The 26,054-nt window shown below is 38.0% G+C and overlaps 2 protein-coding genes across 4 annotated transcripts in view; one reads left to right on the forward strand and one right to left on the reverse strand.

The window, feature by feature from the left end:
• The first annotated feature begins 842 nt into the window (after positions 1 to 842).
• On the forward strand, positions 843 to 12,723 carry RFESD (Rieske Fe-S domain containing). 3 transcript variants are annotated; one of them, XM_066381850.1, is made up of 4 exons: positions 843 to 956; positions 8,258 to 8,443; positions 8,540 to 8,574; positions 12,053 to 12,723. In XM_066381850.1, the coding sequence occupies exons 2-4, from the start codon at positions 8,269 to 8,271 to the stop codon at positions 12,314 to 12,316; spliced, it is 474 nt and encodes a 157-aa protein (XP_066237947.1). In that variant the 5' UTR covers positions 843 to 956; positions 8,258 to 8,268; the 3' UTR covers positions 12,317 to 12,723. The 3 variants fall into 3 exon arrangements, with proteins under 3 accessions (XP_066237947.1, XP_066237946.1, XP_066237948.1); XM_066381849.1 differs by lacking the exon at positions 843 to 956 and adding an exon at positions 1,041 to 1,657; XM_066381851.1 differs by lacking the exon at positions 843 to 956 and adding an exon at positions 3,827 to 3,914.
• Positions 12,724 to 14,376: 1,653 nt separating this feature from the next.
• LOC136403254 (spermatogenesis-associated protein 9) overlaps positions 14,377 to 26,054 on the reverse strand; it is a 33,284-nt gene continuing 21,606 nt past the window's right edge. Inside the window, exons 4-5 of the mRNA XM_066381847.1 lie at positions 24,967 to 25,062; positions 14,377 to 14,837 (exon numbers count right to left, since the gene is read on the reverse strand). Coding sequence (XP_066237944.1) covers positions 14,559 to 14,837; positions 24,967 to 25,062 — 375 coding nt within the window. The 3' untranslated portion in view covers positions 14,377 to 14,558. The remainder of the gene's footprint in view (positions 14,838 to 24,966; positions 25,063 to 26,054) is intronic.

Raw genomic sequence — 26,054 nt, forward strand, 5'->3', positions numbered from 1 at the left:
ACTTTTAGAGAGAGTGAGAAAGGGAGAGAGAAGGGGGGAGGAGCAGGTAGCATCAATTCCCATATGTGCCTTTACCAGGCAAGCCCAGGGTTTCAAACCCGCCACCCCAGAATTCCAGGTCGAGGCTTTATCCACTGCGCCCCCACAGGTCAGGCCTGGTTATCAGAACTTTTTAATAACCCCAGGTGACTCTAAGGCATAACCAGAGTGAAGAATCACTGAATTAGAAGATAGTAAAGGAAACTTTAAAAAAGTAAATCTGCCAGACTCATCTAGCTTCCAGTTTTGAACACAAATACATGGGTGCTTTTTTTTTTTCAAGAAAATTATAAAGAAAAAGTTGCAAAGTTCAAAATATAAAAGTGAAAAAAATCACTCCAAGCAACCACTAAGATTTTTAAAAGATAAAGCTTGTGTACATACCTATATATTTGTATCTTGAGAAATTTTTTTTCCCTAAAGAAGACAAAGTATTCTACGGCTACAAGTAATTCACAAGTCTACACTGTATCTCATTTAACCATTCCCCTGTTGATCACGTTAGCTATTTTCACTCTTCCTTGAAATAAAACATTTTTATACATGGATTACATGCACTGTGACTAACGTTTCCAAATGTTTTTATACGGTGAACTGCTAGAAGTGAGATCGCTGGGTGCATTTACAATTTGGATAAATGCGGTGAGATCAACAAAAATTTCAAAATAAATGGAAGCCACCTACGCCGGTCAAATGCAGGATTTAATGAAACTGCCGCTTGGGTCCTGGAAGAGCGTGCGGTCGGTCCGCGGTCGCTTTCAAGTGGGTTCCCGCAAGGGGAGCCCTGGGGTCACGTGGGCGGCTCCGCCCGCCCCGCGGAGGCTCGGCGCCGCGGCCGCAGCCCAGGCTCGCTCACGCAGTAGCATCTCGCGGGGCCGGCGGGCCGCTCTCGGCGCGGTGGAGCGACGGACTTGAAGGTAAGTTCTGTTCTTGCCGCGGGGCTGCGGTTGGGCAGCCGGGCGCGGGGCGGGGCTCGCGAGGCCGCTGCTTCCGGCTGGACGGTGAGCCCGGGCTCGGACTTCCGGCGATGGAGTCGGCAGCGTTCGTGGCCGCCTAGAGCTGGCGAGGGCCTCTGTCTTCTGGCCTCTGCGCCCGGCTTTTCCTGAGCACCGCCGCCCTCCCGGGCTCGGACTCGTGTTGGTTAACCGTTAACCCGCGGGGCGGCTCCCGCCCAGTCACAGCAAGGCCCACCGGCTTGGTTCACCGCGAACCCGCCTGTTGGGGCGGGCGGGCGGGCGTTCTGCACAAGCTTTCCCGAGCGCGTGTGCGCTCAGCAGGAGCACGGCGGCGGCGGCGTCCCGGCGGTCCTAGGCACGGTCTCTTCTGAGCGTGCGGGCGGGCAGCCCCCGTCTGGACTGCCCCGCCCCGTCCAGCAACTGCAGGCGTCTTTCCTGAAATGTCAGACAGCTCGAAGTCCCGTGCCCGCGCGCTGTCAGAGCCGGGAGGGCCTTAACGGGGGCAGCGAACGGGGCGCGCGCTTCCCACGGCCAGGCCCTGCTCAGGACGCCGGGCTGGCGCGAAGCGTCCGTTCTTCCCCGAGCCGCACGTGGCCGGCCGCGCACTGCAGCGCTGACACAGACACTTGCCAAGAACACACAGAGGCAGGATTCAAACCCAGGTGAGTTCACCTGGTGGACTCCTCTAATATTCCAGAGGACAGTAGCAGATTCCAGGCTACGTGACTGTTAAATTATTGGGGGAAATTCTACGTTTTAAACTTTTGTTGACACAAATCTATTACACATTAGCGTTCTTAAATTTAAAATAATTCAGGACCGTCATCTTTGCTGATACATATAGTGAGATACACACACCATAGAAAGAGAGATCTTAGCTAAAGGTTTAGTTCCTTTAAGATAGTTTGCTTGCAGGCCACGTGTTTTTATAAGCCCATGGATACTACTTAGATGAAATGTTAAGATTTATATTCCAGTGTTCACAAATTTAGACTCATAAAATCTGGACTTGAAGAATCTCGAGTAGTACTTTGAGTCTGGCTAAGCTTTTGATAAAAAGAGCCTTTTACTCTATTTTCCTCATATGGAAAATAGATATAATACTGTTTGGAGGGTTTGTGAGTTTTAATGAGCTCATATATGCAGAGTCCAAACATTGGCACTCACTGAAAGATAGCTAGTTTTATCTCTTGTTCTGCCATCCAAAGAGGTGGTACAAACTACTATCTAATGCATTTTTCTTCTCTGAACCTAAAAGCAAGGGTGACACCCTGGAGCTATGCATTCTGATAATAAGTAGACCAAGTCCCAGACTTAGTAAAAGCACCTTAGCCAGTGCTCAGAAGGAGTAAAAAAGTAAGTACCTTTAATTTCATGTCTCATGTCTCTAGTGTCTTACAGAAACTTACTTTTTTATTGAATTTATTGGAGTGATGCTCATTAACAAAATTATACAGGTTTCAGGTGCACAATCTTCTGTATTTTGTGTTTGTAATTTTTTTAAAATTTCATCTTATTGAATTACCTATGCTGAAAAGGTATCTAATAGAGACTGAGGATCCATTGAGCTAATTTGTAATTTTATGTGGTGTTAACACCTTTAGAAACCTAATTTTAGGCACAAGCCAATATATATATATATAGATAGATATCTCTCTCTCTCTCTCTCTCTCTATATATATATATATATATATATATATATATATTGCTTGAAGAGTGAACTGTGGAACTAAATGGCTAAATTTTTCAAAAGGAAGTTTTCTTCATCTAGCTGGCAAACTGGGAAAGCTGTTTAATTTTTCACTTTCTTTTTATTCAGTTAAGATTCTGCTATCTTAAAGTGGATTCAAAATAGAGGAAATGTGTGGGAGTATATGAATAGTGCATCAAAGTAACAGTAATTAAGGTGAACACATTGACTGTTCTCTGAATGGACCAATCAGGATACTCACAATATTTAATTACAAATAACATGGGTGTTAATTATAGTCACCAGATATACTGCTCACAAAACTTAGGGGATATTTCAAAATGAAAGTGAAGCTATAAAATATCCCCTAAGTTTTGTGAGCAGTGTAAATAGGACCATTTATGATGCATAGAGGGAAAAATTATTTGAAGGATGAGATAATACTTTCCAAAGCAAAATGAAAGACTATAATTATAGTTCTCTGAAACCTTTATCAATAGCGCCAGCTTTTTCTGCTCATTTCTTATCAGCCACTGCAAAAGTTCACTACAGTTTTTCTTGGTTGAAGGCAAAAACCTCATGGAGACTAAAACTTGAAGGAGGATTGTATTTGGTTCTTATTTACTTGGGAGTCAGAGAGAACTTATTTAACTTTAGGTGCTACTCCACATCTCATGTATTTTGTTACTTGCTTGATACTAGTATTTTCTAGTTTTTCCCCAGAGAAAGAAAAGTAGAAGAACTATTTGTTTATTTCTTCACTAATAGCAAATTTTGAAATAAGCTGTATGAAATTCTTAAATAGCCCATTCACCTGCTTTTTTTTTTTTTTATGTTATTTGCTTGGAGTATTGTTTTCCAGCCTTTCACTTTGAATTTGTTTTTATCCTTGTTACTTAGATGAGTTTCCTGTAGGCAGCATACAGTTGGATTTTCTTTTTTAATCCATTCTGCTACTCTGTGCCTTTTTATTGGTGAGTTTAATCCGTTTACATTTAGTGTAATTATTGATACTTGTGAGTTCCCTATTGCCATTTTATATCTTGCTTTCTGTTAGTTTTGTGTCTTGTTTGATCCTTTTCTTTCGTTTTTCTATCTTTTGTTTTTATTTGGTTGTATTCCATACATCTTTCCTCTGTTGCTTAAATAGCCCATTCACGATCTACGCACAGGCACATTCTCTGTTTATCCCCTTTTGGATTTTGAATCATTTGGATCACTATTGTAAGGTAGGATACAACTTAAACATGGGAAAAGAATAATTTTAAATATACTAAATGTAATGCTTTGAGATGTTTAAGAAATTTTGTTTACTATCCTCTTGCTTTTCTTTATAAATTTAATCTATATACATATATATCCATGAATAATATAGTTTGGTTTTGGCTGTTTTTGCACTTGATAAAAATGGAAGCATACTCTGAAGTCTTTAAAAAAATTTTTTCATTTAAAATAACACTTTTGAAACGAACTCAACTTGATATAGCCACACTGCTGCTATATTCCACTAAACGAATATAAAATTTTTCCATTCCACTGTTGATCTTGAATTGTTTCCTGTCTATTTTGCTATTATAACCTTTCTTGTGCATGACTCCTGGTATACCTGTAAATGTTTCTCTAGATTCTAGAGTCTAGAATATACCAAAAGTGGGATTATTGAGTCATGAATATGTTCAACTTGACTAGGTAACGCCAAACTGTGGATAGCACTAATTGATATCATCACTATCAGTTGCTCCATATCCTCACCAATACTTGGTATAATTTTTTGCCAGTCTGTTGTATAGAAAATAGTATCCCATATGTGACTTTGCTTTTCATATTATATTTTCCTACTAATGAGGTAGAACATCTTTACATGTGATTTGTGGCCATTCAGATTTCCTCATCTGTGAAATGTTTATGTCTTTTGCCAGTTTTTCTATGACAATTTGGTATTTTCTTTCTGGTTTATAGCAGTTCCGATATTCTGAATCTTAATCTTTTGTCAGTTAAAGGTGTTTCAATTTCATGTCTTTCTTTTTCTTCACCCTATTTTCCTCTCTTTAGTTCTTTCTTATCATTATCGCTCTTCTCTCTGTTCTGTCACAAAATGTGATAAAGGGCTGCATATCCAACACTGGGGAGGTGATTTTTACCACCTGAGAAATTTTTGTACTTTTTGAGTAGTTTCGAAACTGTTTAGAGATGTAGTATACAGCCTTCTGTGGCCGTGGATAATTTGAACAATCAAGGCTTTAAAAAAAAACTCATATTTTTGCTTTTATTATTGTGAAATAATTTTTCAAAAATACATGTGTTTTTTATCATCCTTTAAAAAAGTAACTAGGGGCCCTGGCTGGTTGGCTCAGCGGTAGAGCGTCGGCCTGGCGTGCAGGAGTCCTGGGTTTGATTCCCGGCCAGGGCACACAGGAGAAGTGCCCATCTGCTTCTCCACCCCTCCCCCTCTCCTTCCTCTCTGTCTCTCTCTTCCCCTCCTGCAGCCAGGGCTCAATTGGAGCAAAGTTGGCCCGGGCACTGGGGATGGCTCTATGGCCTCTGCCTCAGGTGCTAGAATGGCTCTGGTTGCAGCACAGCAACGTCCCAATGGGCAGAGCATCGCCCCCTGGTGGGCATGCCGGGTGGATCCTGGTTGGGCGCATGCGGGAATCTGTCTCTCTGCCACCCCACTTCTCACTTCAGAAAAATACAAAAAAAAAAAAAAGTAACTAGGTTAGAGAAAAGGTTAACAATGTTAACTTTGCATAATCAAATGTCAAATTAACCTAGAGATGTTTTCTCTGAACATATGTACCCTGATTTATCAATGTCACCCCATTAAAATTAATTTAAAAACAAACAAACAAACAAACAAAAAAAGTTAACTTCAGCACACATAGTTGACATTTCTGAAGTTTCCTAAACTTGACTTCTGTAATGCTTTGAATTCAAAGCTCCTACTTCTTCCCATCAAAACACACACATGGCCCTGGCCGGTTGGCTCAGTGGTAGTGTCAGCCCAGCATGTGGAAGTCCTGGGTTTGATTCCTGGCCAGAGAACACCCGGCTAGGGCACACAGGGGAAGTGCCCGTCTGCTTCTCTACCCTTCCCCCTCTCTTTTCTCTTTATTTCTCTCTTCCCCTCCTGCAGCCAAGGCTCCATTGGAGCAAAGTTGACCTGGGCACTGAGGATGGCTCCATGGCCTCCGCCTCAGGTGCTAGAATGGCTCTGGTTGCAAAGGAGCAACTCCCCAGATGGGCAGAGCTTCGCCCCCTGGTGGGCATGCCGGGTGGATCCTGGTTGGGCGCATGCAGGCATCTGTCTCTCTGCCACCCCACTTCTCACTTCAGAAAAATGCAAAAAACAAACAAAAAACCACACGCACATATACACATACACCATCCTACACTTCAGTTTTGGAGCTCAGGCTTATGTAATAGCTAATATCCATCTTCCTTATGGATCAGAACGAACCTCAAAATACTGGTTTATAAGTTCATTGTTTCTAAAGCTCATTTCTAACACATTCACATAGAGATTTTACTTCTTAATAATTTGTTTTATGAACTTATTTTTCAAATGAGCATTTGAAAGTTGCTAAGATAGTAAATCTTTTTTTATTTATTTTTTATTTTTTTACAGAGACAGAGAGGGGGTCAGAGGGATAGACAGGGACAGACAGACAGGAATGGAGACAGAAGAGAAGCATCAATGATTAGTTTTTCATTGCGCGTTGCGACTTCTTAGTTGTTCATTGATTGTTTTCTCATATGTGCCTTGACTGCGGGCCTTCAGCAGACTGAGTAACCCCTTGCTGGAGCCAGCGACCCTGGGTCCAAGCTGGTGAGCTTTTGCTCAAGCCAGATGAGCCCACGCTCAAGCTGGCGACCTCGGGGTCTCGAACCTGGGTCCTTCCACATCCCAGTCCAACGCTTTATCCACTGTGCCACCGCCTGGTCAGGCTAAGATAGTAAATCTTAAAAGATCTCATCATAAGAAAAGATTCTATAACTGTATACTGATGGATGTTAACTAGACATACTGCATGATCATTTCATAATACATACAAATATCAAATTATTATGTTATGTACCTTAAACTAATAAAATGTTATATGTTTATTATATAGGTACCTCAATTTAAAAAAAATAGCTAAATGAGCCAATGCTCTTTTCCTACTAACATTTTTAAACTTACAGGAAGCCATGCAGGGTTAAATAAATATTTAGAGAAACTACCAGAGGGCCTGTAGACTATGTTCTTAAAGTATATAGAAGGTCTCTTTGAAAGGGTTCTTTCAAAGAAGTAGGCTGAATATCTGTGCTGAGAAAAATTATATTTAGAATTCCTGCAAATCTCTACTAAATCTTTGTTTAGAAACATGAGTTTATATACTGCTATAAATTAAGTGGACACATCATCCATTTGAATGCCCAAATGAGGCAGAAGAAAGTAATGACAATTTCTGATTTAAGAAAGTGAAAGGTGTCCATTCACACCTATCCACTTCTGCTAGAATAGTAGTCTGGTTGATCTGTAAAAGCTGGCTGTCCAAGCCAGGCAGAACCAAGAGAGCGGACCCAGTGATTCCACCTCTGGGGTTCATCTAAAGAAACCCAAAACACTAACTCAAAAGAATATATGCACCCCTATGTCCATTACAGCATTATTTACAATAGCCAAGATATGGACACAACCCAGGTGCCCATCAGTAGACAAGTGCATAAAAGAGCTGTAGTTCACATATACGATGGAATGTTAGCCATAACAAAGAATGAAATCTTAACCATTTGTGACAGCGTGGATAGACCTAGAGGGTATTAAGCTCAGAGATATGTCAGTCAGAGAACACAGTATCATATGCTTTCACTCACATATGGAATCTAAAGAAATAAGAAACAAAATTGAAACAGACTCATCTATGGGAGAGAGCCGATGGTTGCCAGGGGGACGAGGGGTGGGTTCGGGCATGGGGTAAAGGAGATGAAGAGAAAAAGAAGCACACATTGGTAGTTACAAATAGTTGGGAAATAAGTAAAACATGGGGAATATGGTCAGTAATGTGAAAACTATGTATGGTGCCAGTAGGGATACTGAAAATATCAGGAGGACACTATGTAAATTATATGATTATCTAACCACTGAGCTATGCATCTGAAACCAATGCATAATAAAAGAAAAAAAAGTGAGCCACTTCAACTTACAGTCCAAGACTGTTCAGAGTGTAAGAGGAACCTACCTTCAGCAGCAGAATAATAATCAAATGTTTAGCATTGAGTTTGACCAGGAATAAAAGGATAGTGAAACTTCAGTCTCTGTGTCTTAGGAGATAGGAAATATCCACCTTACACACTGAAATGAATCTAATATAAGTCCAGCCTCAAAGTGCAGAGTCCTCCCTAATTTTGCAAGCTTTAACAATCTCTAATTTAAAATTATGACTAACTATAATCTAGTATTTAGAAATGTTTTTATTTTATATAGCTACACAAAAAATGCTTCCGTCAATCTCAGAAAAATCAGACTTCTCTTACAATATACTTATCTTTAAGTTATAGCCACTTGCAAGTTTCTTATTTATTTATTTAGGTTCAACTAGCATGGATCATAATGGCTCTGAACAAGATCATGAAATGAAGGATTATTCTTCTGTCTATGCTGGCAGAGTAGATGACATTAAAAAATCTGGAAGAATAACAGCTGTTATCGATGATAGAGAAGTGGTCATTTTCTACCACAAAGGAGAGTATCATGCTATGGATATTCGCTGTTACCGTAAGATATTTTTTCATTTGTAAATCTTGTATTTGTCTACTACCCACAAAACTAAAATTTTCAGTTTTAGTGACTAGATGTAATATTCCTTTTCAGACTCAGGAGGCCCTTTACATTTGGGAGAAATAGAGGTATGTGAAATTGAATCTATTCTGAAAAACTCAAATGTTTCCTATTTGTATTGTTATTTCATTCTGTATTCAAAAATAATTTACATTTGGGTTTGGACTGTATTTTAATGCGTCTAGTGTAATTTTTACTATTCTAAGAATTCACAGCCCTACAATGTAAAGCAGTGGTCCTCAACCTTTTTTGGGCCACGGACCAGTTTAATGTCAGAAAATATTTTCACGGACCAGCCTTTAGGGTGGGACAGATAAATGCACAAAATAAAATTATGTGACCAGCGTAAAAACTGTGGTATTTTAAAATATTATATAATTGTCGAACTTACGAGACAAGCGTCAAGAGTGAGTCTTAGACGGATGTAACACAGGGAATCTGGTCATTTTTAAAAAATAAAACATTGTTCAGACTTAAATATAAATAAAACAGAAATAATGTAAGTTATTTATTCTTTCTCTGCGGTACCGGTCTGTGGCCCGGGGGTTGGGGACCACTGATGTAAAGAAAACCATTTTACAGATAAATGTGTCTTCTGACCTGGCAGTTATAATCTGAGATATCTACTCTACAGATATATTGCACAAATGTTTAAGTACTTATATACAAAAGGGTCATTGTAGCCTTCTTTATTGTAATAAAATTTGACGGCAACCTCAATGTTTAACAATAGGAAACAGTAAATAAATTATGAATAGCCATGCTAAGGAATACTGTGCAACCATTAAATTAGTGAGGCAGATCTATATATATGCTGGTATGGGAGGGCATCAACAATTTCTTTAAAAAAAAATTTATTTTTTTTTTGTGAGAGGAGGGGAAATAGTGAGGCAGACTCCCACATTTACCCCACTGGGATCCACCCAGCAACCCCTTCTGGGGCCGATGCTTGAGTACTGAGCAATTTTTAGCACCTCAGGCTGATGCACTTGAACCAGCCAAGCTATCCTCAGTGCTTGGAGTCATGCCCGAACCCATCGAACCACTGGTTGTGGGAAGGGAAGAGGAAGAGAAGGGGGAAAGGGTAGTGGGAAAAGCAGATGTTCGCTTCTCCTGTGTGCCCTGACCTGGAAGTGAACCTGGTACATCCATATGCCAAGCTGATGCTTTATCCACTGAGCAACTGGTCAGAGCCAACAATATATTTTTGAGTGAAAAAAAAAAGTAAGTCAAAGAATAATAGCTCTAATGCAATCTCATTTTTTAAATAAAAAATAGTGGTTTCTTACTTTATAAAAATTTTTTTTAAATGTTTTTATTTTATTTATTTACAGAGACAGAGAGAGTCAGAGAGAGGGATAGACAGACAGGAACGGAGAGATGAGAAGCATCAATCATTAGTTTTTCGTTGCACATTGCAACACCTTAGTTGTTCATTGATTGCTTTCTCATATGTGCCTTGACCGTGGGTCTTCAGCAGACTGAGTAACCCCTTGCTCAAGCCAGTGAGCTTGGGTTGAAGCTGGTGAGCTTTTGCTCAAACCAGATGAGCCCATGCTCAAGCTGGCTACCTTGGGGTCTCGAACCTGGGTCCTCTGCATCCCAGTTGGACGCTCTATCCACTGCGCCACCGCCTGGTCAGGCGGTTTCTTACTTTATATACGTATGCATAGTTTGAACTTTTTCCACTGAGTATATATTACTTTTATAGTGTAATAAAAATATATTCTTTTGAGAAAGAAAACACACTTTGAAGGCTTAACTGAGAGAGGAATAGGAAAACTGTCTTACTTCCTTGCATTCCAAACTAGCTACCTTATTTCTTGCTTTTCTACTTCATTAAACTGATATTCTCTTTCTCTGGCACAAAGTTAAACCTTAAACTTATTGTTCTATTCTCTCTACACTTTATATCTACCTAGTTCCCCAACTGCCCTCATGTTAAAGGACGTGGATTTAAATTATAAATATTAATTTATGAATTGTGAAAATGTGAATGTTTGCTATAAGTTCTCTGGGGATACAGTGTCAGAATTCTAGCACTTCTGGTGTGTAAAAAAAATGTAACCACCTGATGATGATAAATATGGAAGAATTTCCTGTAGTTTCAGACCATGAGAGCTGTAAGACCTTGCTCCTGAGAGTGTGGTCCACAGACCAGAAATACTGGTGTCACCTGGGAGTCTCTTGGAAATGGAGGATCTTGCACCTAACCTAGGCCTACTGAACTTAAATAAGATCTGAATTTAAGCAAGATGTTGGTGATTCCTGTACTCTTTAAAATTTGAGAGGCACTGCTTTAATATAGTTTAAAAATTTTGAGAATTGACTACTTTGGATCATAAATCAATCATTTTTTAATTAATATATACACTCATGCCTTTAGTAACCTCTCTTGATTTATATCTGAAGTTTACCAGCAGCTAGTGAAAATTCCTTTAGAAACACCTGAAGCCATTGCCTCATTTCTGTCAAGGAAGTGACACCAACATCTAATAGATAACAGCACAGCTGCAGTAACATGGCTTGGGCTTTGCATAAGTACCGTTTATGGCAGCAGCTGCTCACCAGGTATAGGAAATACAGCATCCCTGGGGTGGGCACATCCCAGCGTCTTATATAAGGTGCTAGTCTTCTAATGACCAATCAGGTCTTAACACGTGGCCAGAATTCTAAGTGCATGGAAGAAACCAAAGCCCCCCCTGCAGGCAAAGCCCCGGATCTGTTTTACAGGGCCAGCTGCAGACACCTTTCCCTCAGGAGCCAGTGCCACCGTGAGCAACATGGACTTGACTTCTTCTGGTTTTAGATGGATTGCTCTAAATCTGGAAATAAGAAATATCATGTCCTGTCCTCATATACAGAAATCTTCTCATCAGATTTGTAAATATTCTGTTTTATAAATGTATGACATCTATTTATTGCCAAGCCTTCATACTCTACAGATGAGTTATAAAAGAAGGGATAAATAGGCAGACTCAAACTGTGCAGCATATAGGCAGAAAACAAATATCTTTTGAAAAAAATCTCTGAAAAGATTTATAGCATTCTGATAGAGAAGGTTTTTCTCCCAGAAAAATAATTAGAAAGATATTCAAAACAAGTCTTTAATAAAAAACAGAACATAAATGTATTATAAATACAGCTACATAATAAATATAGTTCACAGCATAAAGTCTACCCCACCAAAGGGTACATTTTCTTGTTCATTAAAAAATATCAGGTAGTCAGACATATATTCTACATCAAGACTCATTTTCTCTACCACTTAAATACTATACTTGAGTAATATTTTAGTCATTTTTCCTCACCCTTTTTTAAAAGCAGAGCTCCAACACACTGGGTTTTTCAGCAGCAGCAAAAGGAATTTGATGACTGCTAAGATTAGATTCTGCCTTATGCTGATTAATTTTTAAACAGGAGGAAAAAAGAAAAGCTAGCTTATTGTTTAACTTGGTTCTTCTGCAATAGATTCAGTTCTGAGCCTGAGGTATATTGTGAGCATTGGAAATGTCAGACTATTAAACCAATTATTTTCTTCCCCAGGAGTTTGATGGACAGCCGTGTATAGTTTGCCCCTGGCATAAATACAAAATTACTTTGGCAACAGGAGAAGGACTGTATCAGTCTATAAACCCTAAAGATCCATCAGCAAAACCCAAGTGGTGTTCCAAAGGAATAAAGCAAAGGATTCATACAGTGACAGTGGACAACGGGAATATTTATGTGACTCTTTCTAATGAACCTTTTAAGTGTGACTCTGATTTTTATGCCACTGGAGAATTCAAAGTAATTAAGAGTCCTTCCTGATAAAATTATATGGCAATGAAAAATGTGTATGTTTTTAAAATAATCTTGCTTCAATACTAAATGTGATTAATATTTTCAACATAGACACATTCCTTATCTTTAAAAGTAATATAAATCTGAGAGGATCAAAAGCACACATCCTGAGTATGATGTGAGGATTATCACCAAGATCTACAGACTATATTTCAGCCTCCTTTGGATTGATTGGAACCTATAGGTTATAGGTCTGGTATGTGCATTTTAAGAAGGATGGAAGTAATTTGAAGTAACTAAAATGGAAGAAAAGGTATAAAATAAGATCTATGAAAAACATTAGGGGGGAAACCCCTATTTGATGTAGCAGATTTTATCATGGAAAAGTTTAATATATACAAAGTAAATAGAATAGTATAATAAACTCCCATCAACCAACTTGACCAATTTCAGCATTCTTCCATTCTTGTTTCATTGATACCACCACACATTCCCCACCTTTATTTGATTATTACTACTTTTTTAAGGTAAAACTTATATACATTGTAATGCTTAAATCTTAACTTTAGCCTTTCCAAATATATATATAGCAGACTTTTTACACTTTAAAATTGCCTCCAGAAATGAGGTAAGTTTACATGCAGAAATTAAAAACAAGAAACTTATCAATGTCCTAGACATCAAAACCAAGTACTGGCTGTTTCTCTCTGGTCGAGACAGTCTCAAAGTAGGAAGACACACAGAGCTGCTGCCCAGCCATGGGCAATATGAAGTCTCCTATTAGTGAGCCAAAGTGCATTGAATGTCTATATGAAATTTTCACATAAAGGGTTTCATTTTCTGTTTAGAGAACTTTGTGCATGTCAGTACAACTAAAGGTTTCATGTAAATGTTACAGAGAGAAATACAGGACGTTGTGTTGTTCCTCAGAGTCCTTTCTGCTGAGTTGATAACAATGCCGTTATTTTTACTAGCGCTGTTCTGGTTGCCCTCTGCCCACACTGTAATGTAATGCTCTCAGTACTAGTCATCTGAAACTTGGCAGCACATGCAATATAAGAATAAGTGAAGCCAGAGAGACCTAGGATGAGCAGAATATGAATTCGGAGTGAGAAAAACTGGTTTTTAAGATCGGAACCTAGTCTCAAAACACAGTAATTTTTTTAGTGGCATAGGATTGATTCAAGGCTCTAAACCTAACATTCTAAGGAACCCACCTGGACTCTTTCCCTTGGTTACTGTAAAAATAATAAGTGAATAAATATCCTAAGTCTCTGCTACATATTATTTCATTTCCTATTCTGTTGGAATATGGGTAGCATGAAGTAATACACTACTTGCTACTCATTTCTCAGACTACAACTAAAGAGCCAGGCTTGGGCTTTGCATAAGTTCCGTTTATGGCAGCAGCTGCTCACCAGGTATAGGAAATACAGCATCCCTGGGGTGGGCACATCCCAGCCTCTTATATAAGGTGCTAGTCTTCTAATGACCAATCAGGTCTTAACATGTGGCCAGAATTCTAAGTGCATGGAAGAAACCAAAGCCCCCCCCTGCAGGCAAAGCCCCGGATCTGTTTTACAGGGCCAGCTGCAGACACCTTTCCCTCAGGAGCCAGTGCCACCGTGAGCAACATGGACTTGACTTCTTCTGGTTTTAGATGGATTGCTCTAAATCTGGAAATAAGAAATATCATGTCCTGTCCTCATATACAGAAATCCTCTCATCAGATTTGTAAATATTCTGTTTTATAAATGTATGACATCTATTTATTGCCAAGCCTTCATACTCTACAGATGAGTTATAAAAGAAGGGATAATAGGCAGACTCAAACTGTGCAGCATATAGACAGAAAACAAATATCTTTTGAAAAAAATCTCTGAAAAGATTTATAGCATTCTGATAGAGAAGGTTTTTCTCCCAGAAAAATAATTAGAAAGATATTCAAAACAAGTCTTTAATAAAAAACATAACAAATGTATTATAAATACAGCTACATAATAAATATAGTTCACAGCATAAAGTCTACCCCACCAAAGTGTACATTTTCTTGTTCATTAAAAAATATCAGGTAGTCAGACATATATTCTACATCATGACTCATTTTCTCTACCACTTAAATACTATACTTGAGTAATATTTTAGTCATTTTTCCTCACCCTTTTTTAACAGCAGAGCAGTCAATATATGAAAACTAGTTTCCTAGTTTTTTCAGGTGAAATGTTATTAGATAACTCATAAGTTCAGTAATAGTTATGTTCAGATTTGCTTATTCATTTATTTCAGTTGATTGGTCAAACACAGAATGTAAAACCTGGATCCTATTATTCAGCTTATTAGCAGGAACAGCTGAAATACTGTCTGGCTTCTCCGGTAACGACCTGTAAGGTTTTGCTTTGATTTCACCTTCAGGAAACATAAGCTCAGAAAGCACAGGCTCAGAAAAGGCTTTTCTAAGATTCTCGCTCTCCTCTCTGTCTTGCCTTATGGATTCCTCTTCTTGGAAAATTTCCTTTACCTTCTCCAGAACAGCATTAACGCAGACTGTCTAATAATAAAAAAAAAAGAAAAAGAAGGTAAAGTTTTCTTTTTAAGCTACTAAACTTGTAGATAGAAAGTCAATCCATTGTTTAATATAAGTCATCAATCTATGTATTCTAATAAAGAAGCACTTCATTTCAGGGGCCCCTGGCACATGATAAATATCAAAGATTGATTTTTTTAAATAAATTTTTATTTTCATGGGGTGACATCAATAATTCAGGGTACATATGTTCAAAGAAAACATCTCCAGGTTATCTTGTCATTCAATTACGTTGCATACCCATCACCCAAAGTCAGAATGTCCTCCATCACCTTCTATCTAGTTTTCTTTGTGCCCCTTTCCCTCTCCCTCCCTCTCCCCCCCCCCCCCCCAACCACCACACTCTTGTCCATGTCTCTTAGTCTCATTTTTATGTCCCACCTATGTATGGAATAATGCAGTTCTTAGTTTTTTATGATTTACTTATTTCACTCTGTATGTTATCAAGATCCAACCATTTTGTTGTAAATCGATCCGATGTCATCATTTGTTATGGGCTGAGTAGTATTCCATAGTGTATATGTGCCACATCTTCTTTATCCAGTCATCTATTGAAGGGCTTTTTGGTTGTTTCGCATGTCTTGGCCACTGTGAACAATGCTTCAATTGAACATCTGTCTTTACATATACAGTGTCTCTGACTTTTTAGGGGTATATACCCAGTAGAGGGATTGCTAGGTCATAAGGTAGTTCTTATTTTCAGTTTTTTGAGGAACCACCCTACTTTCTTCCATAATGGTTGTACTACTTTACATTCCCACCCAACAGTGAATGAGGGTTCCTTTTTCTCCACAGCCTCTCCAACATTTGCTATTACCCTGTCTCTGTTGATAATAGCTAATCTAAACAGGTGTGAAGTGGTATCTCATTTGTACTTTCGATTTGCATTTCTCTAATAACTAATGAAAATGAGCATCTTCTCATATATCTGTTGGCCATTTGTATTCTTCCTGGAGAAGTGTCTGTTCATGTCCTCTTCCCATTTTTTTTATTGGATTGTTTGTTTGTTGTTGAGTTTTATGAGTTCTTTGTATATTCTGGATATTAGGGCCCTTATCTGCAGCTGTTGGTTTGAAAATATCATTTCCCAATTTAGTTGGCTGGTCTGTTTATTTTGTTGTCAGTTTCTCTTGCTGAGCAAAAAAACTTTTTTAGTCTGATGTAGTCCCATTCATTATTTTTGCCTTCACTTCTCTGGCCTTTGGAGTCAAATTCAGTAAAATGCTCTTTAAAACAAGGTCTATGAGTTTAGTACTTATGTTTTCTTCTATGTACTTTATTGTTTCAGGTCTTATATTTAGGTCTTTGATCCCTTTTGAATTAATTTTAGTACAAGGGGACAAACTGTAGTCCAGTTTCATTCTTTTGCATGTGGCTTTCCAGTTTTCCCAGCACCATTTGTTGAAGAGGCTTTCTTTTCTCCATTGTGTGTTGTTGGCTCCTTTATCGAAAATTACTTGGCCATATATATGTGGTTTTATTTCTGGGCTTTCTATTCTGTTCCATTTGTCTGATTGTCTATTTTTTCTGCCAATACCATGCTGTTTTGATTGTCGTGGCTCTATAATATAGTTTGAAGTCAGGTATTGTAATGCCCCCAGCTTCATTCTTTTTCCTTAGGATTGCTTTGACTATTCGGGTTTTTTTATAGTTCCGTATAAACCTGATGATTTTTTGTTCCATTTCTTTAAAAAATGTCATTGGAATTTTGATGGAAATTGCATTAAATTTGTATATTGCTTTGGGTATTATGGCCATTTTGTTTATATTTATTCTTTCTATCCAAGAACAAGGAATATTTTTCCATTTCATTTTATCTTTTCGATTTCCCTTAACAATGCTTTGTAGTTTTTGTTATATAGGTCCTTTACATTCTTTGTTATGTTTATTCCTAGGTATTTTATTTTATTTTATTTTATTTTGTTTTGTATTTTTCTGAAGCTAGAAACCGGGAGAGACAGACAGACTCCCGCATGCGCCTGACCGGGTTCCACCCGGCATGCCCACCAGGGGGCGACGCTCTGCCCACCAGGGGGCGATGCTCTGCCCCTCCGGGGCGTCGCTCTGTTGGGACCAGAGCCACTCTAGCGCCTGGGGCAGAGGCCAAGGAGCCATCCCCAGCGCCCGGGCCATCCTCACTCCAATGGAGCCTCGGCTGCAGGAGGGGAAGAGAGAGACAGAGAAGAAGGAGAGGGGGAGGGGTGGAGAAGCAGATGGGCGCTTCTCCTGTGTGCCCTGGCCGGGATTCGAACCCGGGACTTCTGCACGCCAGGCCAACGCTCTACCACTGAGCCAACCGGCCAGGGCCTATTTTATTTTTATTATTGCAATCGTGAATGGGATTAGTTTTTTGAGTTCGTTTTCTAATGTTTCATTGTTGGCATATAGAAAGGCTATGGACTTTTGTATATTAATTTTGTATCCTGCAACTTTACTGTATTGGTTAATTGTTTCTAGTAATCTTTTTGTAGAGTCTGGGGTTTTTGATGTATAGGATCATATCATCTGCAAAAAGTGATACCTTTACTTCTTTTCCAATATGGATGCCTTTTATTTCTTTCTCTTGTCTTATTGCTCTGGCCAGAACTTCTAGCACCACGTTAAATAAGAGTGGAGAGAGTGGACAACCCTGTCTTTTTCCTGATTTAAAGGGGAAAGTCCTCAGTTTTCTGCCATTTAATATGTTAGCTGATGTTTTATCATATATGGCCTTTATCATGTTGAGATATTTTCCTTCTATACCCATTTTGTTGACTGTCTCAAACATAAAGCTGTGTTGTATTTTATTGAATGCCTTTTCTGCATCATATTGATAAGATCATGTAGTTTTTGTTCTGTGGTTTTGTTGATATGGTGTATTATGTTAACCACTTTGTACATATGTTGAACATCCTTGAGATTCTGGATGAATCCCACTTGATCATGATGTATTATTTTTGTATATGTTGTTGTATTCGATTTTTCAGTATTTTGTTTAGTACTTTTAGGATCTGTATTCATTAGAGATATTGGTCTGTAGTTTTCTTTTTTTGTGCCATTCCTTGCCAGGTTTTGGTATGAGGGTTATGTTGGCCTCAAAAAATGTGCTTTGGGAAGTATTGCTTCGTGCAAATTTTTTGGAACAGACTGAGTAGAATAGTGAACCAAGTCTTCTTGTGAATGTTTGATAGAATTCACTCGTATAGCCGTCTGGGCCTGGACTTTTATTTTGGGGGAGGTTTTTAATAGTTTTTTCTATTTCCTCCCTGCTAATTGATCTGTTTAGGCTTTCTGCTTCTTCATGACTCAGTCTCGGAAGGTTGTATTGTTCTAGGAATTTATCCGTTTCTTCTAGATTGTTGAATTTGGTGCCATATAGTTTTTCATAGTACTCTACAATAATTCTTTGTATATCTATGATGTCTGTGGTGATTTCTCTTTCATTTTGGATTTTGTTTATATGAGTCCTTTCTCGTTTTTCTTTGGTGAGTCTTGTCAAGGGTTTGTCAATTTTGTTGATCTTTTCAAAGAACCAGCTCCTTGTTTTATTAATTTTTTCTATAGTTTTTCTATTCTCTGTTTCATTTATTTCTGCTCTGATTTTTATTATTTTCTTTCTTTGGCTGATTTTGGGTTGTCTTTGTTCTTCTTTTTCTAGTTCCTTAAAGATTGATTTCTTGCCTGACCGGGCGGTGACTCAGTGGATAGAGCATCAGACTGGGATGTGGAAGACCCAGGTTTGAGACCCCGAGGTCGCCAGCTTGAGCGAGGGCTCATCTGGTTTGAGCAAAAAGCTCACCAGCTTGAGCCCAAGGTCGCTGGCTCGAGCAAGGGGTTACTCGGTCTGCTGAAGGCCCGTGGTCAAGGCACGTATGAGAAGGCAATCAATGAACAATTAAGGTGTTGCCATGCACAATGAAAAACTAATGATTGATGCTTCTCATCTCTCTGTTCCTGTCTGTTTGTCCCTGTCTATCCCTCTCTCTGACTTTCTCTCTGTCTCTGTAAAAAAAAAAAAAGATTGATTGCTTGTTCTAAATATATTACACCATGATTTAGAAAGAAAATTGAAACCTAATGTGACTCAATGAAAACATGCTTTACATCTTTTTTCTCAATTCATTAGATGTTTTATATTTTTTCTGATTTAATTAAATAAAATATTTCTTTTATTTTGATTTAATTAAATGAAAATTTCTGAGAGATGAAATGTGTCCCCAACATGTTAATACCTCACAGTAGGTTTTAATTTTGCTTTTTTACCCTGTGGGCTTTGCTTATATCTGTGTGTACAACTGGAAGAGCATAAACATTTTGGTAAGAATTCGGTAAGCTAGTAGATCAATGATTTCTAAACAAACATGTGATCCACTTTCCCTAAAAAAAAACAAAAAACCAAAACGCCATTTAATACTTTTAAGAAAATGTTAAAACAGAAAAAAAATATTCAAAAACTGAGACTCACTGAGAACTGTATCCATTAAACTTATTCTATAAGTTTACTAATGATGAAGATGATGCCAAGTATTTAAGGTGAGCAACAATAATAAAATCCATGAAATATGAGAAGACCTAGACTAGTTTATTTTACCAGTGATGCCTACAAGTGATATACAGTGGTACCTTGAGACACGAGTTTAATTCGTTTCATGGCTGAGCTTGTGACTCAATTTGCTTGTGTGTCAAATCAAATTTCCCCATTTAAACTAGTGGGAATGCAGGTAATCCATTCTGGCCCCCAAAAAACCACACGAATATTTTGTTTTATATACTTTTAAATAAAATGTACTTTACAAATAAATATATATATGTATATACATACAATGAATAAGAGAATGTAAAGAAATAAACTGGTTTATGAAGTGTATTTACCTTCAAGGTCAGGTGAAGATGCTGGTGGAGGGGGAGGAGACTGGTGGAGGAGGTCTTCATTTTGTGTGCTATCACTTATCATAACTTACTCTCTGTGCACTTAACACTACATCTGATTGCAAAATTTAACTTACATACTATGTATGATATGTAAATATATTGCTAAACTTAATTGCTGTTTTTTTACTTTGCTTAATCATCATTTTTTTCACTGACTTTTGGCTTTTTCACCACCCTTTCCTTGCTTTCATTTAGAAGCCATTTCCACAAAAACCTTTTCATGAAGTTTGTTTCTGCCTCCCTTTCAGAACATTCAGCAGGCCATCTAGTGGAGGGTGGCGGAAGCTCGTGATTCATGTATCTGTTTGTGACTTAAAGCAAAAAACTCTCAAATTGCTCATGATTTAAAGTGCTCGTGTGTCAAGGTACCACTATAATTGGTTATAAACACTTGGAAGATTTTCAGAGAGTAACAAAGGACTGAGGGCCTCAGTTTGAAAAGCCTTGATTTCCTCCTGACCTGCTGCCTCCTTTCTTGCCTGCCTCCCACTATAGAATGGGTAAACATTAGATGCTTTCCTTAACCTCCCTGAAGTCAGTATGTGGCCATGTGACCCTGTTCTGGCCAAAGAAACAAAATATGTCTGCTGGCATGAGGTCAGGAAGGATATTTGGAAGTTTTTCCTCCTATATAAAAAGGATTAGCCTTACCAGGAGGTGGCGCAGTGGATAGAGTGTTAGACTGGAACTTGGAGGACCCAGGATTGAAACCCTGAGGTTACTGGCTTGAGGGCGGGCTCACCAGCTTGAGTGTTAGGTCGCTGGCTTGGGCGTGGGATCATAGACAAGACCCTATGGTCGCTGGCTTCAGCCCAAAGGTTGCTGGCTTGAAGCCCAAAGTCAATGGCTTGAGCAAGGGGTCACTCACTCTGCTATAGCCCCCCCTTTTGTCAAGGCACATATAAGAAAGCAATCAATGAACAACTAAGGTGCCGCAACAAAGAATTAATGCTTCTCATCTCTCTCCCTTTCTGTCTATCCCTATCTGTCTCTCTCTCTCTTTGTCACAAATAAAATAAAAAGAAGGATTTTCTTGTCTTCGCTTATACCTATCTGCTCCTTCCTCCTTTGGACCCTAATATGGATGGAATACCTGAACAAATTTAAGTACTAAAAAGAACAAACAGGAGAACAGAAGAGAGATAGAAAAGGTTCATAACAACATTGTAGATCTACTTATACAAACCTAAGAACTGCAGCCTAACTCCAGACATCTAATTAAGAGGGATATCTAGGTGTCTGTATTGATAAAGGCACTGTTGGGTATTTTTTGTTCCTTGCACCTCAGTATACCCAAACCTAGAACAATAAAACCTGAGATGTAGCACTTCCAGCTGCACACAGCTTCATGCATTTATCCCAAATCAGATCATTTTCTATGAATGCCATGCTGTGAAAAATGGATGGGAAACTCTCCTATTTGATACATTTCTTCTTCCCTCACCTACAAAATTTTATCTGTGCCCATTCTAACCACTTCTGTCCCAGTTTTAGAAAATGAAGGGTCTTGGTCAAGGTCATTATCTGTGCTTTCCACCGATACTCCGTCATCTTCCCTATCAGTTATTGCCTGCCTCTTCAGCCGCTCATTCTTGACTTGCTCTTCCCCTACTACCTATGACAAGTGCAAGTATCTTCCATCCAACAATTTAGAAATTAAAAATCCCTGGGATCCTGTTTCCCTCTTGACTGCTACACACTGTTTTATGATCAACCAAGAATCTACATTCATGTTTTCTATTTATCATCTTGTGACTCCAAAGCCTGCTTATTTCTGTCGTATCCCATCACACCACTGAAGTAGTTCTCAAGATCATCAACTCCAACATCATTACTACTAGGTCTAATAGAAACTTAAAATTTTCACTTTACTTGACTTTTTATGCTTGTTTTTACACCACCCTCAACTTCCTGAGTATCTATTTCCTTGACACCATTTCTTCCTGATTCTCTTCCTAATTTGCTGATTACTGCTTCTTTTTTTTTGTATTTTTCCGAAGCTGGAAACGGGGAGAGACAGTCAGACAGACTCCCGCATGTGCCCGACCGGGATCCACCTGGCACACCCACCAGGGGGACGCTCTGCCCACCAGGGGGCGATGCTCTGCCCCTCTGGGGCATCGCTCTGTTGCGACCAGAGCCACTCTAGCACCTGGGGCAGAGGCCAAAGAGCCATCCCCAGCGCCCGGGCCATCTTTGCTCCAATGGAGCCTCTGCTGCGGGAGGGGAAGAGAGAGACAGAGAGGAAGGAGAGGGGAGGGGTGGAGAAGCAGATGGGCGCTTCTCCTGTGTACCCTGGCCGGGAATCGAACCCGGGACTTCTGCACGCCAGGCCGATGCTCTACCACTGAGCCAACCGGCCAGGGCTGATTACTGCTTCTTTATCTTCATGAATTTCTTCTTAGCTCGTCTTAAATGTTGCTGTTCTTCACAATTCTGTCAACTTTCCACTCTTTCCACCTGGCATGGTTCCACTCAAGTATTAACTTCCACTTACATGCTATTTGCTTTCAGAATCATAATTCCAGACCTGACACTCCTAGGCCTGGCTTGGATGCATATATGGCCAATTATCAGATAGCCAAAAATTGCTTCTATTAACTACTTAGAAAGTTGATAGCATGATAAATCATGTGAGATGATTTCAAAAGCCTTTGAGAAATTAGAGTTTAATTTTGGTTTTAGGCTAGGGTTTTTTATTTTGTTTTGTTTGTTTCACCCTGCTTATTTTTTGCAGTATATTTGCATTCTAGCTCAGTTGAATGTCAGTTTTGTATAAAGTTCACATTTAAGATATTTAGCACATCTCAAAAATTTAAAACACTTTCAAAATATTTATATGATAAACTCAGTTTTTTTAAAAAAAATTGTATATGTGTTTAAAAGTAAGGTCTTTTACTGTTTTCAGGATGTCTTGGATATTCTTGACCCCCTGCATTTCCCTATGAATTTTAGAATAAACTAGTCAACTTACACCGCTCAGATTTGAATTGAGACTGCATTTAATCTATAGATTATAGGAAAATTTAGTCTTTATTATTGTATGTTTCGATATGATCAAAAAATACAAAAAATGTGCAAGACATCTAAGGAAAAAAACAGATAAAAATGAAGAGATATTAAGAGCTAAATAAATAGAAGAATATACTATGGTAACAGATTAGGAGGATTTATTCTACCACTTATTGAGACTCACTAAGTTTCTCTAAATAACAGTGTTGAATTGGTATAAGAATAGACAAATAGATCAACTGTAGAGAACAGAGAGTCTATGGACAGACCTACATATATAAGGACACTTGATTTATGACAAAAGAAGTGTTCTTGGGAAATAGGAAAAGGATGTGATTTTCATTAATAAATTGAGTTGCTTCAATTGGATACCCATGTAGGAAAAATTAAGATTTCCCTCACACCAATTCCAAGTGGATTATAAACATAAAAGTGAAAGGTAAAATAATAAAGCTCCTAGAGTACATCAGAAGAGTTTCATAACCTTGAATGTTGGTCAAAATTCCCTAATTAAGATATATAAAGCTCTTAACATAAAGGAAAAAACTTATGAACTGGACTACATTAAAATTAAGAACTTCTGTGTGAAAAGACCTGATAATAGAGAAAAAGACAACTCATAGAATAAAATGAATTTATTCATATGTAACCAAAAGAGGGCATGTTCCTAGAATACAGGGTTGGGCAAAAGTAGGTTCACACTTGTTCGTATGGAAAATAATACAGAAATAATAATATGAGAATAGGGGAGTAATGGGGGACACGGGGCGGGGGTGAGGGAGTTATATTGAGTGGGACACTTGAATCCATGTTAACATAATAAATTTAAAAATTTAATAAAAAAATAAACTTTGTGTTTCACATACAACTGTAAGCCTACTTTTGCCTCCCTCATATATTTTAAAAGCACAAATCAATAATAAAAGGATGGACAACTCCCAATATAAAAATAAGAAGATATACAAAAAAGGATATCCAAATGTCCAATGAATGTATAAAAAAGTACTCAATCTCATTAATAACCAAGGAACTATAAATTAAAACAGCAATGTGATAATACTACATATCCATAAGAATGGCAAAAATGGAAAAGATTGAAAATACCAAGTGTTAGTGATGATGTCAAGCAACTGGGATTCGTATAATCTCCTGAGATGAAATGTAAAAATCATTTTGGTAAAACATCTGGCAACATCTACTCGGGATGAACATGCACACAATCTGTGGTCCAGCAATTTCACCAAAACATAGGTACAAGAATATTCATTGTACTTTATTCACAATAGCCAAAACTGTAAATAACCCAAATGTTTAACAGTAGAATGGATAGTGACAGAGTCAATTAATGGGATACTACACAGCAATGAAAACCAAATTACTATTAGCATCAAATGAATCTTACAATGATAGTGTTGAGTGAAAAAAAAGGCAAATACAAAAGAATATATATGTATTATCTCATTTATATATAATTCAAACAAAAATATCTATGGTATTAGAAGTCTAAATAGTAGTTGCCTTTATATAAGAGGTTAGTAATTATGAGGAGGACAAGAAAGACTCTTCTAGAATGATAGTAATATTTTGTTTCTTGTCTATGTGGTACATAGGTTGATAGATTTTGTGATAATTCATCAAGCTGTGTAGTTTCCTCTTTGTGTATTATATATATATATCATTAAATTTAAAGGTAAGTATAAATGGCAATATATTCAAAGAAATAATCCCTTATAATTTATAAAATCTTTTACATTTTGTCATGTTTTTCGAGGGACACTTGAATTATAGCTCTTGTAATTCAAAATATACTTTTAATTTACAGCACCAATAATTCAAAATACACAAATGTTTGTTTTCTCCCAAATCACAGACTTAAATGATGAAATACCGAATTTTAGCCAAGCATGCCACAATGCCTGACACAAAACAACTGTAGCTAAATGATAGCTAAACCACAGTAGTTTCTCCAAGTGGGAATAAACTCTCTAAAAATAAAATAAATTTAGTTATTTAAGCAAATTAGTTTTTGGTGGATTGAAATACTAAATTTTTAATGTAAAATTATTTTATGTAACAAGGGAATAGTATTTTGGTTTAAGACTAGAATGTACAGTATACCTTTATCATTACATGAAATAAGTATATTTCTAGATTCTAATAATTTTCTTACCAAATAAATTAGTGCTGCATATGAAGCATATATTATGCTAGTTAAAGCAGTCTTTGCTGGAAAGGAAATGATATCAAACAAAGAACTCTTTTTGACCTGCAAAAACAGAAGATAATTTTCTTATTAAAACAAATTTTCAATGTTACAATGTTAAGTTTTACAATGTTATTGAAAATTTAGAACTTAAATATTTTTTTCCAAAGAAAGTCATCTACTTTAGATCTATCTGGATTTTTTCACATTCTAAAATATATTAGTTTATTTTTCTCCTTTTATAAGAAAATAGTCTCTTTTGCTCACCAAAACCTTGACATCTATAATAAAATAAAATTTAAAATCTTGCATTTCCAATATATAAATTTAGCTGTTTTACATTCACCAAGTGCTCGCTAGGAGGTGCTGCTGTGCATGTTAGGAAACCAGTCTTTGTTCAAATTCATGTAATCATCCTTTACAAAATTATTCATTTTTTCAATTAGGCAAACAGCAATCAAAATACTGAGCTTTTTTTTTTTTTTTTTTTTTTTTTTTTTTTACAGAGACAGAGAGAGAGGGATAGATAGAGACAGACAGGAACAGAGAGAGAGGAGAAGCATCAATCATCAGTTTTTCGTTGTGACACCTTAGGTGTTCATTGATTGCTTTCTCATATGTGCCTTGACCATGGGACTTCAATAGACTGAGTAACCCCTTGCTCCAGCCAGCGACCTTGGGTCCAAGCTAGTGAGCTTTTTTTTTTTTTTTTTTAATTTTTAAAAATATTTATTTATTTATTTTATTCATTTTAGAGAGAAGAGAGGGAGGGAGGGAGAGAGAGAGAGAGAGGGGAGAGAGAGACAGGGGGGAGGAGCAGAAAGCATCAACTCCCATATGTGCCTTGACCAGGCAAGCCCAGGGTTTTGAACCGGTGACCCCAGCATTTCCAGGTCGACGCTTTATCCACTGCGCCACCACAGGTCAGGCGCTAGTGAGCTTTTTGCTCAAGCCAGATGAGCCTGTGCTCAAGCAGGCGACCTCGGGGTCTCGAACCTGGGCCCTTCCGCATCCCAGTCCGATGCTCTATCCACTGCGCCACCGCCTGGTCAGGC

Source organism: Saccopteryx leptura, chromosome 4 (assembly GCF_036850995.1).
Source record: "Saccopteryx leptura isolate mSacLep1 chromosome 4, mSacLep1_pri_phased_curated, whole genome shotgun sequence".
NCBI classification, from domain to species: domain Eukaryota; kingdom Metazoa; phylum Chordata; class Mammalia; order Chiroptera; family Emballonuridae; genus Saccopteryx; species Saccopteryx leptura.